The following is a 23913-nucleotide window of genomic DNA, read 5'->3' as shown; positions in this document are numbered from 1 at the left end:
GCAATAGGTACCTCAACCTTACAACACCATCCAGGGGTGAGAAGGGAGCATGCTGGGGACACTATATGTGTCCTCTTTTCTTCCATCCGAAATAGTCAGCAGCTACTGCTGACTAAAATCTGTGGAGCTATGCATGGAATGTCTGACCTCCTTCGCACACAAAGCTAAAACTGGAGAACCCGTGATACCACGGGGGGGTATAGCCAGAGGGGGAGGGGCCTTGCACTTTTAATGTAGTGCTTTGTGTGGCCTCCAGAGGGCAGTAGCTATACCCCAATCGTCTGGGTCTCCCAATAGAGCGCTGAAGAAAACACAACTAGAAAATTGGTCAGGGGTGAAGGTATTAAACCCTTTGCGGATAATTTAAGCTCAGCGAGAAAAGCTGCACGTGGCTGACGATTTTCCCTTTCAAGTACCTCATCAATGCTTTTCTTTACTTCAGGTTTTTCAGTCTCCCCACAAGCAAATATGAGATCAGCTCCAAGGATCCTAATAAACTCCAGTTCTTCGTGAAGTCCATCGGTCTCCTCTTTGATAGACTAAAGAAAATAAAGAAATATATTCTCAACACTGCAGGCAACCTGCTCAGATACTGGAGGCCACGGGCTAATTGCATAGGTTTCTTACATCGGCAGCCTCAATCTGCTGTTTGATCATTGATGGGTCAATTCCAGGGCTCTCCAGATCGTAGACAATCTCGTGCGTGTCTTTGATAGTTGTTAGTAGTGCATTCATGTCCAACCAAAATTTCTCCGCCAGCTCGAGAACATCCAACAATTTCATTTCACGCTCGTCTGCTTTGGTTTTGATGTCTTCCCAGAAGAATGTAAGCCGATCCAGTTTATCCTGAACGGCTGACGAGAGACACAAGCACGAAGCCATGTCATGTAAAATAGCATTCTTGTCAAAATGCACACAGCCGCTACCAAATGGCTTATAGCGCAATATGTTGTAACAATGGCAATCTAAATGGCGGGCTGAGGGCCTGCTGTTACCATGGATACCCAGCTTTTGGATTTGATCAATGGTAAAGACACAAAGACATAACTAAACAAGATTGGGATCCGTTCAGATCCGTGTCATGGCTTCCATCCTAACTAAAAACCACGGCACAATGTGGGATAAATCACACAGCATCCACGGTACTCAATACACTCCACTAACTTATAGTCCAGTCCATCGTATGCTGGACTATTCATGTCATCAAACAGGATGGTAGTCTATAGCAAAGGCTCCTGATAAAATGCGGATTAAAAGGAATCTGTCAGCTGATTCATGCTGCTCAAACCCATGGGCAACAAGAAACAGAGCCTGGCTACACCATAGCAGTCAGGTATATATTTCTCTGAAATGCTCCAGCAATTCAGAGAGACAATCTAGCTTAAAGATCGGCCCAGGAACCATAGCTGGAGAGCAGACTAGTCCGGTGATGCTTCATCCCACACCTCTCTAGGTGATTGACATGTCTCTCCTGAGTGTGTGCATAGAGAGAAACCGGTCAATCACATAGAAAATAGCTGGAGAGCAGACCAGTCCGGTGCTGCTTCATCCACACCTCTATAGATGATTGACAGGTTTCTCCTGAGTGTGTGCATAGAGAGAAACCTGTCAATCACATAGATAGTAGCTGGAGAGCAGACCAGTCCAATGCTACTTCTTCCTGCACCTATCTAGGTGATTGACAGGTCTTTCCTGAGTGTGTGCGTAGACAGAAACCTGTTAATCACATCGATAATAGTTGGAGAGCAGACCAGTCCAATGCTACTTCTTCCTGCACCTATCTAGGTGATTGACAGGTCTTTCCTGAGTGTGTGCGTAGACAGAAACCTGTTAATCACATCGATAATAGTTGGAGAGCAGACCAGTCCGATGAGGCTTCATCCCGCACCTCTCTAGGTGATTGACAGGTCTCTCCTGAGTGTGGACGTAGACAGAAATCTGTCAGTCACCTGAAGCGACACAGGTAATAGTTGGAAGGGTGTATTGTCAGATTAGTCTGGTCTCTTGCTATAGTCCCTGAACGATCCCCAAACTATAGTTTCTCTGAAACGCTGCAGCATTTCATGGGGGGAATATCTGGCCACAATTGTGCAGCCAGGCTTTGGTTCATGCAGACTCCCTTTAGACTAACTAGCGTACCCTTTGCTGCAGGGTCCATATCTGCTCCTTGTGAACGACTGAGAAGTTCTTCCCCGCGATGTTTTAAGGCCTCAAAGGATGGCTGTAATTTTTCAAGCTCCACAATTGTGTTCTTGTTGTCACTGATACAATCCCGGATCTTTTCTACCTCTGCAGGTATCGGAGGAGGCATATGTAGACGAGAAGCCATGCACTCCAGAGTCTCCAACATGGGTCCCACCTTGTCGTGGAACTGGAAGCGCAAAGGATAGAAGAACATGTTTACATTAAGGAATGACAGCCACCAAAAACATGAAGGAAGCAGGACATAAACGGAAGCAAAGGTTAAGGTTAGAAACTAATCAAGCAGGATGACACTTACCTCCCCGATCTGTAATGCAGAATAGTCAGGCCGACAGGGACATGTTACCATGGCAGCACAACAGAAAGTTAACACATTCCACAAGGAAAGGGAGGTGACGTGAGATGAGAGGAGAGATGGGGGGTTAGTGAAGTATGAACCACAGCAACTCAACAATGCAAACACAATAACGCAGGGGCAAATCATAAAACACACTGATGTATGGACTATGGAGCAGGATGGTATGGCGACTACACGGGGTGCGGGACACAAATGGCTTGGGTACACAGACTTCTTACATAATTTAGTGCTTAAAGGGTACCGGGTCACCAGGTTTTTTGCATATAAATTACGGCCACCACCAGTGAGCCCTTATAGACAGCATTCCAGAATACTGTGTATAAGTGCCAAGGCCGCTCTGTATAACGTAAACAGCTTTTATTATACTCATCTGTGGGATGGTTGGGTCCGATAGGTGTTGCTGGTCTTGGTCCAGCACCTCCTCTCCTCTTGCGATCACAGTCCTCCTTCACCGCTCTGTGTGGATGACGCGTCCTACGTCATCCACACAGAGTTTGACATTGAGCTCCTGCACACGTGCACTTCTCTGCCCTGCACTGTAGTGCGCATGCGTATTTTGACCTTTCCCCATGCATGCGGATTAAGCTACTTTCACACTTCCGTTTATTTTTTTTTGGCGCAATCCGCTGTCTTGGGAATCAGCGGAATCCGTTAACGGATTCGCTGTTTCCCATAGACTTGCATTGATGACGGATTGTGCCAAAAGTACTTCCGTTGGCCGACGCTCCGTTGCTTCCGCCGAGCAGAAGCAACGCTGAATTCTGAATATAACGTTATTTGCTCTGACGCCGACCAGTGGATTCCGTTGCTTTCGTTAAAATTTATAATGGCTCCCTATGGTAGCGGATTCCGTTACAAAGTGCTTTACAACGGAATCTGCTGCTGGATTCCGCTAATTTCTACTGAGCATGTCCAGAATGATAAAAATGAAAAAAAAAAAAAACCCCAGACCCGACGCATTCTGTTAGACGGATGCCTAACGGGCGCCAAACGGATGCAACAGGTCCGTTATTTACTAGCTAACTGATTCCTGTGAAATAATGGATCCGTTGCATCCGTTGACACCACAAAAATAGCGGATGGGTCAAAACGACGCAGCAACGGACCCAGCGGATGTCGCCCAACGCAAGTGTGAAACTAGCTTTACAGTTGTTTGCTCTGCCCTCAGCAGGGCAGAAAGAAGTGAGTGTGCACAGGAGAGTAATGGCGGATATATTGTGTAGATGACGTAAAACACATCATCCACATGAAGCAGCGAAAGAGTATGGCGATCACAAGAAGATGGAGGTGTCAGACTGAGTCCAGTGACGCCATCAGACCGGACCGCCCCGCAGGTGAGTATAATGAAAGCTGTTTTTTTATGTGCTACAGATCGGCCCTGGCTCTTATATACAGTAGTTTAGAATGCTTTATATAGGGGCTCACTGGTAGTGGCCGCAGTTTATAAGGGACAAGTCTGGTGACAGGTTCCCTTTAATATGGTGCTCACATCTAAGGCTTCATTCTATGACATCTTTCATTAGTGATAAAGTTGAATGCTATGCTATATAGCTGTATAGTATGCCAAGCAATAGGTCCTGCTGTAGTAAGCAAACTGTCAGCAAGCAGGTATACCTGAGCGGCTTGTGCCAGGGCGTCATCCAACTCCATCGCCATCCTACGAACATCTTCCTTGATCCCCAGGTAGAGCTGTTCGGCTGCCGTGTACTTCTCCTGCACAGCTGCCCCTTCCTCCGGATTCAGATCACACAAGTGTGGACCAATCTTCAGCAGCTTGTCAATGTGAGGTTTGTGTTCGGCAACAGATTCTCGTAATTGCTGCAATTTCAAGAAAGCATGAAACCTAAAACTTTTGAGCCTGGCACAGGACATTTTAATGAAACGGATGAAGCTGATGGTGTGGAAAGTTATACTGGGTCAACAGAGGACGTCACCTGAGACCGTCAGCGATTGTAGGCTAAATGTGAGATATTACTAGCTTAATTTCTGCATTGCGTCTTGGGAAATCAAAGCGAGCTTTAGACTGCAGTATAAATAGCCTGCGTGACAATGTGAAGACTTGGAAAGAGGAAAGAATACCCTGAGCGATGCCCTACCCTTATTTCTTCTTGCTGCTGTTTAAGCATGTCATGGTCGACAGCGGGAGGCGGGAGCTGGGAAATTGTGGTCTTCATTTCTTCAATCCAAGGGTTTAATTCCTCATAAGTCTCCCAGAACTGCCCCACGAGGACCTGCGCACGTTCCAGACGGGCAGACCGCTCCGAGTTTATGTGGCTCACATCCTCATACTGCTGCAGCAACAATTTGGTTTTCTCCTGTAAAAACACAGATATAAGCGCTGATCCGAGCCCAATGACGGGTATTCTTTGCCGCTAGGCAGCAGGTGAAATTGTACTTTTGCACTTACTTGTAAAGTGGCCTTTTGTTCATCACCGCATGTACCCAGAATCTCTTCCTGTGTGCCAATCAGCTCGTCAATGGAGTCTTTGTGGCGGATAATGTCTACGGAGAACGCCTGCAAAGTAACAAAACTTCATTAATCTCGCGGCTAATCAGTGTAAGGAAATTCACTCAACCCCCGCCGTTTCTAGAAAAACTATTTTATCAAATCCTTTTTCCAAGAAGTCAATTTACATTTCTAAGAAAAGACTTTGGTAACAGTTCTTCAATATAGATCTGCCAGCGAAGTAAACTCTGCAATATGACAAATGGCGGCGTTATTCCATGGAAATACTGGAAGCAGGATTAGAACAAGTAGGGAGCGACATTCCTGCACGGATACGCATGTCCAGCAGTAAGCGAACAAGTCCTACCTTTTGCACCTGCAGCTGAGCTGTAGTCTGATCCTGCTCCAAACAGACTGGACCCAGCGCCAACAGCTTCCTCCTGGTCTCAGCCACCCAGGCTAACTCTGCGTCAGCAGCTTGCTCGTACTGGCAGGAAAGGAGCAAAGACGAAGGAGGACTATGAAGCACATTGCAGACACACTGGACACAAAGTGACATCTCCACAGTCATTACACAGAGAGGTTTGTCATCTTTAAAGGATGTGGAAAACTTTAGAGGAGTTTAGTTTGCCTTAAATGCATTCAAATAATTTTTGCAATTGGGTTTCATTCAAAATTTTGCACCGCTCTATGGCGGGGAATGAGTTAACGGAGGATCCGTCAGCGAGCGATTTGAGGTTTTTAAGAATACTTGTCTCCTTCTAAGCTCCTCTCAGCTCATTTTTGACCACCTTTCACTTCATTATAAATCAGATGAGAGAAGATCAGAAGATAACAGTTACCACCTATCCAAACATAAGGAGCTTACTGACAGATTCTCAGTGACCTCTGCAGCCAACAATAGACCGTGCAGATACTACAGAAGGCACTTGATTCAGAACCCGTTAATGAAACCCAATTGCAAAAATAATTTTAGCCCAAACTACATGCATTAACAAAACAACTAGCCCTGAAGGTGTCCTTGCCCTTTAATCCACTGGCTTGTATAGGCCTTTATGCAACTTAAAGGCTATGTTCACACGCAGAGTTTTGCTGCATTTTTTTTCCCAGCAGCACCTGGCCCTTTGGCAGTAAGAATGCGGTGAGATGCCTGTTCTGCAGCATTTTTATTGTTTTTTTTTAGCAGCAGTATTTGGGGATCCAATATGAAAATAGAAGAATTTAAGGCACTCACCGGTGTATGCTGTGCAGGAAATACTTTATTTTTCGGTAGAGGTTACAAGGAGTGGTTTGCGGGGGGGGGACCAAAAGAGTCAGACAACGGCCGTTTCGCACTTAAACTCAGTGCTTTAGCTGGGGATTGCATGGATTACATGTGTGCTTTGCTTACACTACATATTTAAGAAAGTTACGGTATTTCATTCACCATGTTTTTTGCAGCATTTTTTCTCACTGCTTTCTATGCTTGGAATAAAGAGAATTTTGTTTACTTACCGTAAATTCTTTTTCTTGTAGTTCCGACATGGGAGACCCAAACCATGGGTGTATAGCTAGCGACCTCCGGAGGACACACAAAGTACTACACTCAAACGTGTAGCTCCTCCCTCCGGGCTATATACACTCCCTGGATGACAATCTACCCAGTTCAGTGCAAAAGCTGAAGGAGGACATCCACCCATAAGTAGAGATAGAGTAAAACTCGGCAAGACCAGAACTCTGTCTACTAACAACAGCCGGTGAAACACACGGAACAAAAAACTGCCAACAGGCAACAGGGAGGGTGCTGGGTCTCCCATGTCGGAACTACAAGAAAAAGAATTTACGGTAAGTAAACAAAATTCTCTTTTTCTTTATCGTTCCTTCCATGGGAGACCCAAACCATGGGACGTTCCAAAGCAGTCCATGGGTGGGAAATAAACCAAACTGAGAAGTAGGCAAAACCTAACTTCACAAATGGGCGACCGCCGCCTGAAGGATGCGTCTGCCCAAGCTCGCATCTGCCGAAGCATGAGCATGCACTTGGTAGTGCTTCGAAAAAGTGTGCAGACTGGACCAAGTGGCAGCCTGACAAACCTGCTGAGCCGTAGCCTGGTGCCTGAAAGCCCAGGAGGCACCGACCGCTCTGGTCGAGTGCGCCTTAATCCCCGGCGGGGGAGGCACTTGAGAGCACTGGTAGGCATCGGCGATAGCCGACCTAATCCAACGAGCTTGATGTCGGTTTAGAAGCAGAGAGACCCTTGCGCTGACCCGTGGTTAGCACAAAAAGTGAGGTGCACCGCCGAAAAACGGCGGTGCGTGACACATAGATTCGGAGCGCCCGCACCAAATCCAAGGTGTGCAACGCCTTCTCAAAGCGATGCACAGGGGCCGGACAAAGAGAGGGCAATGAAATGTCCTGGTTAAGGTGGAAGGAAGACACCACCTTAGGGAGAAAGTCCGGAGTCGGACGAAGAACCACCTTGTCTTGGTGAAACACCAAAAAGGGGGATTCCGAAGAAAGCGCAGCCAAATCAGAAACTCTCCTGAGAGAAGTTATGGCTACTAGAAAGACAACTTTCTGTGAAAGTCTAGACAAAGGAACCTCCCTGAGAGGCTCAAAAGGGGGTTTCTGTAAGGCCGTGAGGACCAGATTAAGGTCCCAGGGATCCAAGGGCCGCCGGTAAGGAGGGATGATGTGAGATGCGCCCTGCATGAAGGTGCGCACCTGAGCCAGTCGGGCGATACGCCGCTGGAACAATACCGACAAAGCCGACACCTGTCCCTTGAGGGAATTGAGGGACAGACCTAACTGTAGACCTGACTGTAGAAAAGACAGGATGGTCGGCAAGGAGAACGGCCAAGGAGCATGGCCGGAAGAGCGACACCAGGACAGGAAAATTCTCCAAGTCCTGTGGTAAATCTTGGCCGAGGAAGACTTCCGAGCCTGAGTCATGGTGGAGATGACCTCAGAGGGAATGCCTAAAGCCGTCAGGATCCAGGACTCAAGAGCCACGCCGTCAATCTGAGAGCCGCAGAATTCTGGCGGAAGAACGGACCTTGAGAGAGAAGGTCTGGGCGGTCCGGGAGATGCCACGGCACCTCTACGGACAGGCGGAGCAGGTCTGGGTACCAAGCTCGCCTGGGCCAGTCCGGAGCAATGAGTATGACTCGACAGCCCTCCGTTCCGATCTTGCGCAGAACCCTGGGCAAGAGCGCTAGAGGGGGAAACACATAGGCCAGACGGAACTGAGACCAATCTTGAACCAGTGCGTCTGCTGCGAAGGCTTGAGGATCGTGGGAGCGAGCCACGTAAACCGGAACCTTGTTGTTGTGCCGGGATGCCATGAGATCCACTTCCGGAGTGCCCCACTTGCGGCAGATCGATCTGAACACTGACGGATGCAGGGTCCACTCGCCGCCGTCCACGGTTTGACGGCTGAGATAATCGGCCTCCCAGTTTTCCACGCCTGGGATGTGGACTGCAGATATGGTGGACTTGGAGTCCTCCGTCCACTGGAGGATTCGTTGAACCTCCAACATCGCCAGACGGCTGTGAGTCCCGCCCTGGTGATTGATGTAGGCAACCGCTGACGCGTTGTCCGACTGAACCCGAATGTGCTTGCCCGCCAACAGGTGGTGAAAGTCTAGGAGAGCTAGAAACACAGCTCTGATCTCCAGCACATTGATCGGGAGGGCTGATTCGGACGGAGTCCAAGTGCCCTGTGCTCGGTGATGGAGAAATACCACTCCCCAACCGGAGAGGCTGGCATCCGTGGTGAGGATCACCCAGGATGGAGTCAGGAAGGAGCGTCCCTGTGACAGGGAGAGAGGCTGAAGCCACCACTAAAGGGAGTTCCTGGCCTGTGATGACAGAGCCACCAGCCTGTCCAAGGAAGAGATCCGCTTGTCCCAACAGCGGAGAATGTCCAGCTGCAAGGGACGCAGATGGAACTGGGCAAAGGGAACCGCTTCCATTGACGCCACCATCTGACCCAGCACCTGCATGAGGTGTCTGATGAAATGACGGCGGTGCCTCAGCAGAGAGCGCACCGCCAGACGAAGGGACTGCTGTTTGACTAAGGGCAACTTGACAAGTGCCGGCAGAGTCTCGAATTGCATCCCTAGGTACATAAGTACCTGGGTCGGGGTCAGAGTGGACTTGGGCAGGTTGACAAGCCACCCGAACTGAACTAGCGTGGCGACAGTGAGAGAGACACTCCGCTGGCAGTCTACACTGGATGAGGCCTTGACTAGAAGGTCGTCCAGGTAAGGAATCACTGCCAATCCCTGGAGGTGCAGGAACGCAACCACTGCTGCCATGACCTTGGTGAACACTCGAGGGGCCGTGGCTAAGCCAAAGGGAAGAGCCACGAACTGGAAATGTTCCTCTCCGATTGCAAAGCGTAGCCAACGCTGGTGTGAGACCGCAATAGGCACATGCAGATAGGCATCTCTGATGTCGATGGATGCCAGAAAATCTCCTTGGGTCATTGAGGCAATGACCGATCTCAGAGATTCCATGCGAAAGTGCCGCACCTGAACATGCTTGTTGAGAAGCTTGAGATCCAGGATGGGCCGGGAGGAACCGTCCTTCTTGGGGACTAGAAAGAGGTTTGAGTAGAAACCGCTGAACCGTTCCCGGGCGGGAACCGGAACAATTACCCCGTTGGCCTGCAGGGATGCCACGGCCTGAGAGAAGGCGGCGGCCTTGGAGCAAGGGGGTGTGGACAGGAAAAATCTGTTTGGCGGCCTGGAAGAAAATTCTATCCTGTAGCCGTGGGAGATAATATCCCGCACCCACTGATCGGTGACGTGTTGGAACCACACGTCTCCAAAGTGGGAGAGCCTGCCACCGACCAAGGACGTTGCTGGCTCGGCCAGATAGTCAAGAGGAGGCTGCCGGTAGTGGACGCGGTCGAGGGCTTCGAGGATGACCAGTTAGAGGAACGAAAGGAACGAAACCTCGATTGGATCCTGCCCTGGACAGGTTTCCTGGCCTTAGATTGAGGCAAGGAAGTACTCTTCCCGCCAGTAGCCTCCTTGATTATGTCATCCAGCTGTTCCCCAAACAGCCGGGACCCAGCAAAAGGGAGACTCGCAAGGTACTTTTTTGAGGAAGCGTCTGCTTTCCACTCTCGAAGCCACAAGATCCTGCGGATCGCGAGGGAGTTAGCGGAGGCCACCGCCGTGCGGTGAGAAGCCTCCAGGATGGCAGACATGGCGTAGGATGCAAAAGCTGAAGCTTGAGAAGTGAAGGCCTCCAGCTCAGGCATAGAGTCTCTGGTGAGGGAATGCATCTCCTCCAGAGAGGCAGAGACTGCCTTGAGAGCCCACACTGCCGCAAAAGACGGGGAGAACGAGGCTCCAGCCGCCTCATATACAGACTTGGCCAAAAGGTCAACCTGGCGGTCAGTGGGATCCTTAAGAGAAGTGCCATCAGCCACAGCCACGACTGTGCGGGCTGAGATTCTGGACACCGGAGGGTCTACCTTTGGGGACTGAGCCCATGCCTTAACCACCTCTGGTGGAAAAGGAAAACGGTCATCTGAACTACGCTTCGGAAAACGTTTGTCAGGACAGGCCCTGGGTTTGGTAACAGTGGTCTGAAAGCTGGAGTGGTTAAAAAACATACTTTTAGCTTTCTTAGGTGAGGTAAACTGGTGTATCTCTACCAGAGAGGCTTGTTCCTCAGACTCTGGTGGGTTGAGGTTCTGTACGGAGTTAATGGACGCAATCAAGTCACTAACATCCGCATCACCCTCAGACAAGTCAATGGGGTACATAGAGGTAGCGTCTGAGCCCACAGTAAACGAGTCCTCCTCGCCCTGCACCTCGGCACGTGAATCAGAGCCGTGGGAAGAGGAAGGAGAAGGGTCCCTGCGTCTCCGTTTAGGGGGACGGGGTCCTGGGACATGCTCTGGGAGCTCTGCAGAGCTAGGAGCAGCCGAAGCACCCTGAGAAGGGGGCTGATGCATGGTCAGCAGTGTCCGGGACAGCTGCCCCATGGAGTCGGCAAAAGACTTGGAAATAGCTTGTGAAAAGGATGCTACCCAAGCCGGGGGTTCAGCCACCGGGGCCAAAGCAGCCGGAGGGACCCCTGCGGAGGCTCCAGGCTGAGACACAACCATGTTAGCACAGGCATCACAATGTGGGTATGTGCTTGGCTCTGGCAGAATGAGCTTACAAGCAGTGCATATAGCGTACATGTTTGCAGCCTTGCTCCTAGTGACAGACATGCTGCTGAGATGGAGGGTCTGCAGCCAGAATACACTCTCAGGCATTCTACAGGAGTGTAATAAAAGTCCACAACCAGAGGTTGTGGCTTACCAGCCCGTGCTCTCTGTGTGCCCTCCGGATTCCACCGCTCCCCTGTGAAGCGTTAGCCTTCCTGATAGTATGCAGCTGCAGCATCCAGCGCCCTCCAGCGTAAGAACGCTGAGAAAATGGCGCTGGGAGAAAGAGGGGGGGCGTGTATAAGCCCAAGAGCGGGAAAAACGGAGGGCAGAGAGATACAGGGAGATATACAGGGGAGGGAACATCTCCCCAGAGAGGAGTGCCCTCCCCTCTGCTGGTCGGGCGGTGGGCGGCGCTGTATGCAAAACATGCAGAGAAGCCAAAACCGAAACTAGGCCCAAACAGAAGCCGGGGCCTAGATTTAACAATGCGGCCGACGAGCAGGCACCTTCGGCGCGGTTCTCAGGGGAAATCCCCAGAATCGGCCGGAATTTACAGTAACACTAAAACACATACTGTCCCCCTAATAAAAGTACCCGGGACCCCTGAAAAACGTCTCTATACTTAGCTTTGAGACGCAGGGCCATGTCCCTGGAGAAGGGGGTAAATGCTCCTTCCAGCAGGGACCAGACAGGGCTGCGGATGGAGACCGGTCTTCTGCGAGCAGAGAGGACCGTGGAGGCTCCCACTTCAACCCAGAGCCTCTTAGAGGATGTGAAGGAGCGCGGCATGTGAAGGCTCCAGCCTTATAAAGTCAACCTTAACAGCACCGCCGACAGAGTGGGGTGTGAAGGGACATGCCGGGAGTCCAGACTGGACCCGCTTTTCTTCCAAATCTTTAAAATAAAATAAAAATGAGAAAAAAATATCAGAGAATGCAAGTGTGTGTATCCTCCTGAAACACAAAGCTTTGAACTGGGTAGATTGTCATCCAGGGAGTGTATATAGCCCGGAGGGAGGAGCTACACGTTTGAGTGTAGTACTTTGTGTGTCCTCCGGAGGTCGCTAGCTATACACCCATGGAAGGAACGATAAAGAAAAATGGCTTAAAAACTGCAAAACAAATGCTGAAAGAATTGACATACTGCAGCTAAAAAAAAAAATAAAACCCCAAAACACTGCAGTATTCAAATTGTCATGGCTTTTGCTGGTACTGTAAAAAGCTGCTGGTAATTTACATATTAAAATGCAAGAAAAACACGATGTGTGAAAATAGCCTAAGAACATTGGATGGACTTTACCATCTCCTCTACAAGTGGTGATAAAAAGTTGCAAAATTTGGCCCAAGTGGTATTTTTGCCAAAACACTGACTTTTTGGTTTTTTTAGCAAGCTTTGTTGCCTGACAAAAAGTGGGAGGAGCTTAAGAAAAAGGGGGTATGGTCAATTCCAGAGCAATAAACTGCCGTCAAGAGAAATGGCATACATTGTAGATGAAGTCTATGCCAGCTCATAGCTAACATGCATTGCATTTTCAGGGGTACAGAGATTCCATAAATGCACCGAATGTAATGCATTCAGCGCACCTTACTCTAATGGGCTTTGGGTTCCATATGCCGGTCTTGGTAAATTCCCACCACTTTTACTAGTTACTCTGCAGACTTGGTGTCGTAGCACGTGGTTGTCCTTTCATCAGCTGTTATAAGAGCTTAGTACTTGTAACCTGCAGTTGGATGCTCGGACGGGCACGACTCATGTACCGAGTATAATGGAAGTCAGTAGTGGTGAGTGAGCTCTAGCATGCTCGGTACTCTTAAAGGGAACCGGTCACCAGATTTGGGGCCTATAAGCTGCGGCCACCACCACCAGGCTCTTATATACAGCATTCTAGCATGCTGTATATAAGAGCCTAGGCCGCTGTGTAGAACATAAAAAACACTTTATAATACTCACCTAAGGTGCGGTGCGGTGTAGACTGGTTGGATGGGTGTCTCCGTTCTCTGGTGCTGGTGCCTCCTCTTTCAGCCATCTTTGTCCTCCTTGTTCTGAAGCCTGGGTGCATGACGTGTCATACGTCATCCACACTCGCCGGCACTGAGGTCCTGCGCAGGCGCACTTTGATCTGCCCTACTCAGGGCAGACCAAAGTATTGTAGTGCGCCTGCACGGTACCTCAATGCCAGATAGTGTGGATGACCTAAGACGCGTCATGCACCCAGGCTTCAAAAGAAGGAGGACAAAGATGGCCAAAACAGGAGGCGCCAGACCCGGAGAGCGGAGACAACCGTCCAAACAGTCTGCACCGCACTTTAGGTGAGTATTATAAAGTGTTCTTTATGTTCTACAGCGCGCCCTGGGCTCTTATATACAGGATGTTAGAATGCTGTATATAAGAGTCCACTGGTGGTGGCCGCAGCTTATAGTCGCCAAATCTGGTGACAGGTTCCCTTTAACTTGTGTTAAAGGCTTGGTCACCTACTTGGTGAACCCCTACTCATTCCTCATGTGCACCCCCATAAAAATAAACCACCTTCTCATCTCCAGTGCCGGAGCAGTTCCAGCGGCAATGTCGGAACTTGCATTCCCGGGTCCCATGTGACATTGTTATAACACGAGAACCCCCTGACAAATCAACGCCGGCTTCCTTCTCTCCACCTTTGGACAGTTAAGTAATTAACAGGAAGTGAGTGCTATAGGCAGTCGGGACCTGGGAACGACACCTGAACCGGAGGCGAGTATATGTTTTTATTTTTATGGGGGCCACATGGGGACTGAGAAAGGTTTGTTAAAGTAGTGGACAATCCCTTTAATATATTGTAACATGCAAGGCAGCACATTAATGTTAAATAAAAAGCCCCTTTAACAAGTATCCTATATGCTGACATTCGTTTGGCCCAGCTAATCGAATTCATTCCTTACAAATTACAAGTACAAAAATGAAGCAACAAAAACCACCAAACAAGCCGTGGATAAAGCACATGTCCTACAAACACATCACATCTACAAAGCACATGTCCTACAAACATCACATTTACAGACACTGAAAATTAAAGAAGCCTGCTGTAGCCGCAAAACAAAAAGCAATTACACAAGAAGCAAAAAGTCACAAACAAGCCGTGCCCCCTCTGGGTCCAGGTAGTGTAAAGAACCAGAACCACCTGGCACTTTATAACTGGACCCGCTATTACAGAATCATGATTATTTGGCAGCACAACTTTTTATAAAGAAGCCCTTTTTAATTTATGAATGGAGGTCACGTTCTTGTGTTGGCATATAATTAGAATTCACTAATCCCTCCCTTCTGAACCCTACTGTTACCATATTGGGGTCCCAAGACCCTCTTCCCAACAAATGCTCCAGCCACATTCACCCACATATGTGTAGCTCTCTCAATCATGTCTATACCAATTACAGAAAGCAGGGCTTCTGTAACCACAGATATTGTATACAGACATCTATAGAAGAATGGATACATAGACATTATGCGCACATACCTAGTCTGTGGATGTGCTAGATGTAAACATTCTTCAGCTACTACAGGCAGGATCTCAAGATTAGGTACGTTTTTAAATAAGAGTGCCTCAATCCACTCACAGAAAACCGAGATTTCAACAATAGTGAGAAATTGTGGAAAACCACATTAGAAGGTTGTGTAAAACTAGAAAAAATTGGTGAAACCAATAAAAGTTGGATTCTCCCAATAGCACAACTTGTATCCATATGAAGTAAAAGGCCAGAAAGATGGTTCATGGAGGAGTCTTATCAGACCACAATTGAGGAGCTGCAGCTCAGCCTTTGAAGGACACCATGGAAATATGTTATACAGGATCCCCCTGTGTCTTAAAAGAGAGTCAGGTAAAACTTAGTCCCTTAAAAGATCAGGTGCAGAATAGATGAATTAGGAATTATCATGAACAGTAGCATCATATCTGCGAGAACGATCCCCTATAACTGTTGGTCCAGGGGCTTTTGCTTTTCAGTGTCAGAAACACTAAGAACACATCCTCACATTTCGCAGTCAACGTCCTTACCTGCTGCGATCTTTGAACGGCAGCATCTATCTGATCAACCCTGTGTCCAATGGTGGCACTGACTGATCTATACTGCTCATTGGCATCTGAGACAAGTTTGTCTAGACCTTCACGGGCTCTCCAAGGCACAAGTTCCAGCAGGGCACTGCCCACCTCGTTAATGGTATCAAGGACTATACGGTACTCCATGGCTTCCTTCTTTAATTCCTGCATAAGCAAATAAGTATATGTTTGTGCCTGCAAGTAATTCTGATCACAATCCAATATATCAGCACATGGTTTATTGCTATATAAGAGAAAATGAAGAAATAGGGCTACTTTCACACATCAGTTTTTTTCCCATCAGGCACAATCCGGAAAAAAAACGGATAAAACGGATCCAGCGCCGGATCCGTTTTATCACCATTGATTTGTATTAGCAGCGGATTGTGCCTGATGGCATTGCGTTGCATCCGGCTTTTGCTGTATCCGGTGTAATTGGCTAATGTGGCGGCCAGATGGAACGTCTCTTGTAACGTTTTTTTGTCTCTGACAAAAAACCGCATCGCGCCAGATCCGGCTTGATTTACAATGGAAACCTGTGGACGCCGGATCTGGCAAAGAAGGGAATTTTGTTTACTTACCGTAAATTCCTTTTCTTCTAGCTCCTATTGGGAGACCCAGACAATTGGGTGTATAGCTTCTGCCTCCGGAGGCCACACAAAGTATTACACTTTAAAAGTGTAACCCCTCCCCTCTGCCTATACACCCTCCCGTGCATCACGGGCTCCTCAGTTTTGGTGCAAAAGCAGGAAGGAGGAAACTTATAAATTGGTCTAAGGTAAATTCAATCCGAAGGACGTTCGGAGAACTGAAAACCATGAACCAAAAGAACAATTCAACATGAACAACATGTGTACACAAAAGAACAACCAGCCCGAAGGGAACAGGGGCGGGTGCTGGGTCTCCCAATAGGAGCTAGAAGAAAAGGAATTTACGGTAAGTAAACAAAATTCCCTTCTTCTTTGTCGCTCCATTGGGAGACCCAGACAATTGGGACGTCCAAAAGCAGTCCCTGGGTGGGTAAAAGAATACCTCGATAAAAAGAGCCGAAAACGGCCCCCTCTTACAGGTGGGCAACCGCCGCCTGAAGGACTCGCCTACCTAGACTGGCGTCTGCCGAAGCATAGGTATGCACCTGATAGTGTTTCGTGAAAGTGTGCAGACTAGACCAGGTAGCTGCCTGACACACCTGCTGAGCCGTAGCCTGGTGCTGCAATGCCCAGGACGCACCCACGGCTCTGGTAGAATGGGCTTTCAGCCCTGAAGGAATCGGAAGCCCAGAAGAACGGTAGGCTTCAAGAATCGGTTCCTTGATCCACCGAGCCAAGGTTGACTTGGAAGCCTGCGAACCCTTACGCTGGCCAGCGACAAGGACAAAGAGCGCATCTGAACGGCGCAGGGGTGCCGTGCGAGACACGTAGAACCGGAGTGCCCTCACTAGATCTAATGAGTGCAAATCCTTTTCACATTTGTGAATTGGATTAGGGCAAAATGAAGGTAAGGAGATATCCTGATTAAGATGAAAAGGGGATACCACCTTAGGGAGAAATTCCGGGACAGGACGCAGAACCACCTTATCCTGGTGAAAAACCAGGAAGGGGGCTTTGCATGACAGCGCTGCAAGCTCCGACACTCTTCGGAGTGATGTAACTGCCACTAGAAATGCCACCTTCTGCGAAAGACGTGATAAAGAGACATCCCGCAGCAGCTCGAAAGGTGGTTTCTGAAGAGCCGTTAGCACCCTGTTAAGGTCCCAGGGTTCCAGCGGACGCTTGTATGGTGGGACTATGTGGCAAACTCCATGCAGGAACGTGCGGACCTGCGGAAGCCTGGCCAGGCTCTTTTGAAAAAATACGGAGAGCGCCGATACTTGTCCCTTGAGAGAGCCGAGTGACAAACCCTTGTCCATTCCGGATTGAAGGAATGAAAGAAAAGTGGGTAAGGCAAACGGCCAGGGAGTAAACCCATTATCAGAGCACCAGGATAAGAAGATCCGCCAAGATCTGTAATAGATCTTGGCGGACGTTGGTTTCCTGGCCTGTCTCATAGTGGCAATGACATCCTGAGATAATCCTGAAGACGCTAGGAGCCAGGACTCAATGGCCACACAGTCAGGTTGAGGGCCACAGAATTCAGATGGAAAAACGGCCCTTGTGACAGCAAGTCTGGGCGGTCTGGAAGCGCCCACGGTTGACCCACCGCGAGATGCCACAGATCCGGGTACCACGATCGCCTCGGCCAATCTGGAGCGACGAGAACGGCGCGACGACAGTCGGACCTGATCTTGCGTAACACTCTGGGCAGCATCGCCAGAGGAGGAAATACATAAGGCAGTCGAAACCAATCCTGCGACCAATCCTGAACTAATGCGTCCGCCGCCAGAGCTCTGTGATCCTGAGACCGTGCCATGAAGGCCGGGACCTTGTTGTTGTGTCGTGACGCCATGAGATCGACGTCCGGCGTTCCCCAGCGGCGACAGATCTCTCGAAACACGTCTGGGTGAAGAGACCATTCCCCCGCGTCCATGCCCTGACGACTGAGAAAATCTGCTTCCCAGTTTTCTACGCCCGGGATGTACACTGCGGAGATCGTGGAGGCTGTGGCTTCCACCCACTGCAGAATCCGCCTGACTTCCTGGAAGGCCTGACGACTGCGCGTGCCTCCCTGATGGTTGATTTATGCGACGGCCGTGGCGTTGTCCGACTGTATACGGATCTGTCTGCCCTCCAGCCACCGATGGAAGGCCAATAAGGCTAGATACACCGCCCTTATCTCTAGAACATTGATCTGAAGGGAGGACTCTACCGGAGTCCAGGTTCCCTGAGCCCTGTGGTGGCGGAAAACCGCTCCCCACCCTGACAGGCTCGCGTCCGTGGTGACCACAGCCCAGGTTGGGGGTAGGAAGGATCTTCCTTGCGATAGAGAATTGGGACGGAGCCACCACTGAAGAGACGTCTTGGTTGCAAGGGACAGAGAGACGTTCCTGTCGAGGGAAGTCGACCTCCTGTCCCATTTGTGGAGAATGTCCCATTGGAGTGGCCGCAGATGGAATTGCGCGAACGGCACTGCCTCCATCGCTGCCACCATCTTCCCCAGGAAGTGCATGAGGCGCCTCAAGGGGTATGACTGACCCCGAAGAAGAGATTGTATCCCTGCCTGCAGGGACAGCTGTTTGTCCAGCGGTAGCTTGACTACCGCTGACTGTGTATGAAACTCCATCCCGAGGTAAGTCAGGGATTGGGTCGGTGTCAACTGGGATTTTGGGAAGTTGATTATCCACCCGAACTGCTGGAGAGTCGCCAGAGCGACTGTAAGGCTGTGTTGACACGCCGCCCGAGAAGGTGCCCTGACTAAGAGATCGTCTAAGTAGGGAATCACCGAGTGGCCCTGAGAGTGTAGGACTGCCACTACGGATGCCATGACTTTGGTGAACACCAGTGGGGCTGTTGCCAGGCCGAAAGGCAATGCCACGAACTGAAGGTGCTCGTTCCCGATGGCGAAACGCAAGAAGCGTTGATGTTCGGGTGCGATCGGCACATGGAGATAAGCATCCTTGATGTCGATCGATGCTAGGAAGTCTCCTTGTGACATCGAGGCGATGACCGAGCGGAGAGATTCCATCCGAAACCGTCTGGTGCTCACATGTCTGTTGAGCAATTTGAGGTCCAGAACGGGGCAAATGATCCGTCCTTCTTTGGCACCACGAACAAGTTGGAGTAAAAGCCGCGACCATGTTCCTGAGGGGGAACCGGGATCACAACTCCCTCTGTTTTCAGAGTGGCCACTGCCTGAAAAAGTGCGTCGGCCCGAGCGGGGGGCGGAAAGGTTCTGAAGAAACGAGTCTGAGGACGAGAGCTGAACTCTATCCTGTAACCGTGAGACAGAATGTCTCTCACCCATCGGTCTTGAACATGTGGCCACCAGGCGTCGCAAAAGCAGGAGAGCCTGCCATCGACCGAGGATGCGGTTCGGGGATGCCGAGAGTCATGAGGAGGCCGCCTTGGAGGCAGTGCCTCCGGCGGCCTTTTGGGGGCGTGACTTAGACCGCCATGCATAGGAGTTCCTCTGTCCTTTCTCCGGCCTGTTGGACGAAGAGGACTGTGGCTTGGCGGAGGGACGAAAGGACCGAAACCTCGATTGAATTTTCCGTTGCGGAGGTCTCTTAGGTTTGGACTGGGGTAAGGAGGAGTCCTTTCCTTTGGATTCCTTAATAATCTCATCCAATTGTTCGCCAAACAATCGGTCGCCAGAAAACGGCAAACCGGTTAAGAACCTCTTGGAGGCAGAGTCTGCCTTCCATTCGCGCAGCCACATGGCCCTGCGGACTGCCACAGAATTAGCGGATGCCACCGCTGTACGGCTAGCAGAGTCTAGGACTGCGTTCATGGCGTAGGAAGAAAAAGCTGTCGCTTGAGAAGTCAGAGACGCAACCTGCGGAGCAGAATTACGTGTGACTGCATTAATCTCAGCCAGACAAGCTGAGATAGCTTGTAGTGCCCACACGGCTGCAAAGGCCGGGGGCAAAAGACGCGCCCGTGGCTTCAAAGATGGATTTCACCAGGAGTTCTATCTGCCTGTCAGTGGCATCCTTCAGCGATGAGCCATCTGCCACCGATACTACAGATCTAGCCGCCAATCTAGAGACTGGAGGATCCACCTTGGGACACTGAGCCCAACCCTTAACTACGTCAGAGGGAAAGGGGTAACGTGTGTCAGTAAGGCGCTTAGTAAAGCGCTTGTCCGGAACCGCTCTGGGCTTCTGGACAGCATCTCTGAAGTTAGAGTGATCGAAAAAAGCACTCCGTGTACGTTTGGGGAACCGAAACTGGTGTTTCTCCTGCTGAGAAGCCGACTCCTCTACAGGTGGAGGCGGGGGAGACAGATCTAACACCTGGTTAATGGACGAGATAAGATCATTAACTAAGGCGTCCCCTTCAGGTGTATCAAGATTGAGAGCAACGTCAGGTTCAGAGCCCTGAGCTGCGACGTCCGCCTCGTCCTCCAGAGAGTCCTCGGGCTGGGAACCCGAACAGCGTGAAGAAGTCGGGGAAGATTCCCAGCGAGCCCGCTTAGTCGGTCTGGGACTGAGATCCGGGCAGGAGTCCTCCGCGTGGGACCTAGGGCCCAACCTGGGAGCGCGCTGCGGCGCGGACCGAGAGGGGCCTGGAGGCGACGAGCTAACGGGGACCGGGGCCTGTGTAAGGACCGGTCTGGACTGCAAAGCTTCTAGCAGCTTGGCAGACCATTTGTCCATAGACTGAGCCATGGATTGTGAAAGTGACTCAGAGAGTTTCTCAGCAAACGCAGCAAACTCTGTCCCTGCCGCCTGGACAGGGGGAGCAGGGGGGTCTACATGAGCCGAGGGGCCCACTAGTGACCGAGGCTCCGGCTGAGCAAGCGAAACAGGGGTTGAGCATTGCTCACAGTGAGGGTAGGTGGAACCCGCAGGCAACATAGCCGCACAAGAGGTACAGGTCGCAAAAAAAACCCTGTGCCTTAGCACCTTTGCTCCTTGTGGACGACATGCTGTTGTCTCCTAGGAGAGTGATCACTGAGGGTATATGGGAAGGGGTATACAGCCCGACCGGACAGAAATATGTATATAAATACGTATCTATTCCGGCACCCTGGGGGGGGACCAGCACCGGGTGACCGGTGTGGCTTACCGACCGCTAAAAAGCGAGTGTGTGTCCTCCAGATTCCCTGCCTTAGGTCTCCCAGAGCTGCAGAGCTCTTCTCTGATAATCCTCCACCGGCAGAATGCCAAAAACATGGCTGCCGGAGCTCTCAGGGGAGGAGTGGAGCCGTGGGCGGTGCTATAAAAGTGCGGGAATCTGGGGTCCCCACAGTGATCAGTGAGGGGGGAGGAAACATACAGGATGATCCGGCCCTCACAGCCGACGTCAGGCCGGCCGTCCCGCCCTTACCCCTGACAGGCAGGCCCGGGGGCGGGATTTTTGCTACTAGGCCGCGATGAAGCCGGGGACTAAATTTAAGACCGCGGCCGACAAGCAGGCGCGGTCGGCGCGGAAGTCCGCCGGTCTTCAGAAATCAGCAGCTGCTGCAGCGTCCGGGAATAAGGCGCTCCATTGCACAGTCCCCATGGGGACACAGAGTACCTTATAGATGCAGGGCCCGATCCCTGAGGATGAATAGACTCCTGTCCAGCAGATTCCCACAGGGGCTGCGGAGGGAGCCCGGTCCCAGTGAATGGATGACCGGTCAGGATCCCACTTCTCCCAGAGCCACTAAGGGATGGTGAAGGAAAAACGGCATGAGGCTCCGGCCTTTGTACCCGCAATGGGTACCTCAACCTTAACAGCACCGCCGACTTAGTGGGGTGAGAAGGGAACATGCCGGGGACCCCGTGGGGGTCCTCTTTTCTTCCAACCGATATAACTAATCTGAGAATGCATGAGTGGATGTGTGCCTCCTTCCACACAAAGCATAAAACTGAGGAGCCCGTGATGCACGGGAGGGTGTATAGGCAGAGGGGAGGGGTTACACTTTTAAAGTGTAATACTTTGTGTGGCCTCCGGAGGCAGAAGCTATACACCCAATTGTCTGGGTCTCCCAATGGAGCGACAAAGAAAAACGGATGCGACCGCCGGATCAGTTTTTTTTAAACTGAGCATGCTCCAATGCATTGTAAAAATACGGATCCAGCAAAAAAATAGAGGAAACGGATGCACCGGATCAGTTTTTTGACAGATCAGGTATACCGGATCCGTAAAGAAAAAAAAAAAAAAAGGATCCGGCGCATCCATTTTTTCCATATTCTGCACCGGATCCGTTGCATCAGGCACACGCCGGATTGTGCCTGATGCCAAAAAACGGATGTGTGAAAGTAGCCTAAATGGTAGTACCAACTGACATCCTTAGGGTACTTTCACACCTCCGGTTTTTCTTCTGCGGCACAATCCGGCACTTTGCAGGAAAATCGCAACCGGTTTTTTTTGCTGCCGGTTGCGATTTTCCTGCATAGACTTTAATTAGTGCCGCATTGTGCCGCATGGCCTTGCGTTCCATCCGGTTTTTGCCGCATGCGGCAGATTTAGCCGATGCGGCGGCCGGATGGAACGTTGCCTGGCACGTTTTTTCGTGCGGCAAAAAAAAAACGCATCGCGCCGCATTCGGCCGATGCGGCGCATCTCTCAATGCATGCCTATGGCGGCCGGATGCGGCGCGATGCGGCAAATACCGCATTCGGCCGCCGCATGCGGTTTTTGCCACTGCGCATGCTCAGTAGCATGCCGCAAGCGGCAAAAACCGGGCGGGCCGCATGGGAAAAACTTATGCAAAGGATGCGGTGTTTTCACCGCATCCGTTGCATAGCTTGCACAGCCGGATTGAGCCGCAGGGCTCAAGCCGGATGTGTGAAAGTAGCCTTACATATGTGGCACATTGCACTGATTCCTACCTTTTGTCTTTGTTGGAACTGTGGAATCTGATCTCCAGCAGGTGACTGGCCACTTGTGCGGGCAAGCTCCTCTTCAACGCTTCCTAGCCAGCTGGTGAGCTCCTCGTGGGTGGTCTGGAATTTGCTGGCTAGCTGTAAGGCCTGCTCCAATGTGCGGAGAGCCTTCCCGCTGGAAGCTGTGATCTCGGAGTACCGTGTCTTGATGCCATCCAACTTCTCCTGGATAAGAAGGACCTCCTCTCCTATTCAATCACAATCACCAATAATAAATCAATAGAATAAAATCAGCCCGTGTCTACAAATCACCCTCTGAAATCATTACCTGTCGTCTGCTTCAGCAGAGCCTGGCCATTTTTAACAGCTTGATCCACGTTTCTCTTTCTATTTATTATTTCTTCACTTAGGGCCTTAGTGAAAGCAGAAAGACAATCAGACCAAGAAAACAAAAAAAAAAAATCCTTACTATATTATAAACAATGTTAACCCCCCCCCCCAAAAAAAAACCCCCCATCAAAACAGAGCTACAGATGGGTTTCTGGCAAATCATTGAATTTTGCGTTAATGCCTCGATGATTTAAAGAGTATTGTCGAACCATTGTATTCTGATGCGTTAAAGGGACGGTCGAAACGAAAACATTTTATTCTTAAATCTCTAACATCGCAATTTAATCTTTCTTATACTTTAATCAAAAATATTCTATGCTTCCCTCACTACTTTAACTGCTTTATTGTTTTTATACGACCATTTCCACTTTGATGACTCTTCCATTGATAAGACCACTGCATGGTGGGATACTCAAATGAGTCGTCGTCAAGAGGAGAAGCCGCGGTCACTGCCCCAGCCTCTGGCTCCACCCTAAAATGGAGCATCATCAGAGACTCTCGTTTTAGAAGCTGGGCTAGTCAATGCTCTACTGCGCATACACCTGTTGTCAATTCTGATGGATGCTCAGTAGACTCTTGTCACTGTGCACTGTTTTTCTTAGTGCACAGTGACAGTGCACTCCATCACTGGCTATGATCAGAAGTGATGAGCCGGCAACCCAGTGCACTGTAATTGCATATTGTAAGTCAAGAAGGAGTGAGCAGAGACCAACGCAGACCAGCAAGTCATGCCACTTGCTCTTTCAGGGACGGTGCTTGTCTATGGTCACTTGTTCTTTACTTACAATGTGCAATGACAGTACACTCTGTCACCAGCTCATCACGTTTGATCAGACGGCGATGGACTGCTCTGTCCGCACAGTGCCAAAAATTATACGT

At 50.2% G+C, this 23913-nt stretch overlaps 1 protein-coding gene across 20 annotated transcripts in view; it reads right to left on the bottom strand.

Annotated features, from left to right (window-relative positions):
- The window catches only part of MACF1 (microtubule actin crosslinking factor 1), a 519073-nt gene that overhangs the window by 126138 nt on the left and 369022 nt on the right, over positions 1-23913 (bottom strand). For 19 of the 20 annotated variants that reach the window (XM_075336189.1, XM_075336201.1, XM_075336203.1 and 16 more), the window contains 10 exons: positions 22973-23057; positions 22651-22892; positions 15189-15395; positions 5374-5493; positions 4968-5075; positions 4657-4875; positions 4175-4378; positions 2140-2371; positions 628-854; positions 417-539 (listed from right to left, as the gene is read on the bottom strand). In XM_075336189.1, coding sequence (XP_075192304.1) covers positions 417-539; positions 628-854; positions 2140-2371; positions 4175-4378; positions 4657-4875; positions 4968-5075; positions 5374-5493; positions 15189-15395; positions 22651-22892; positions 22973-23057 — 1767 coding nt within the window. The remainder of the gene's footprint in view (positions 1-416; positions 540-627; positions 855-2139; positions 2372-4174; positions 4379-4656; positions 4876-4967; positions 5076-5373; positions 5494-15188; positions 15396-22650; positions 22893-22972; positions 23058-23913) is intronic. The other variant, XM_075336188.1, reaches the window with a different exon arrangement.

This window comes from Anomaloglossus baeobatrachus, chromosome 2 (assembly GCF_048569485.1).
Source record: "Anomaloglossus baeobatrachus isolate aAnoBae1 chromosome 2, aAnoBae1.hap1, whole genome shotgun sequence".
Lineage (NCBI taxonomy): Eukaryota > Metazoa > Chordata > Amphibia > Anura > Aromobatidae > Anomaloglossus > Anomaloglossus baeobatrachus.
This window is presented reverse-complemented; position numbering and strand designations above follow the sequence as displayed.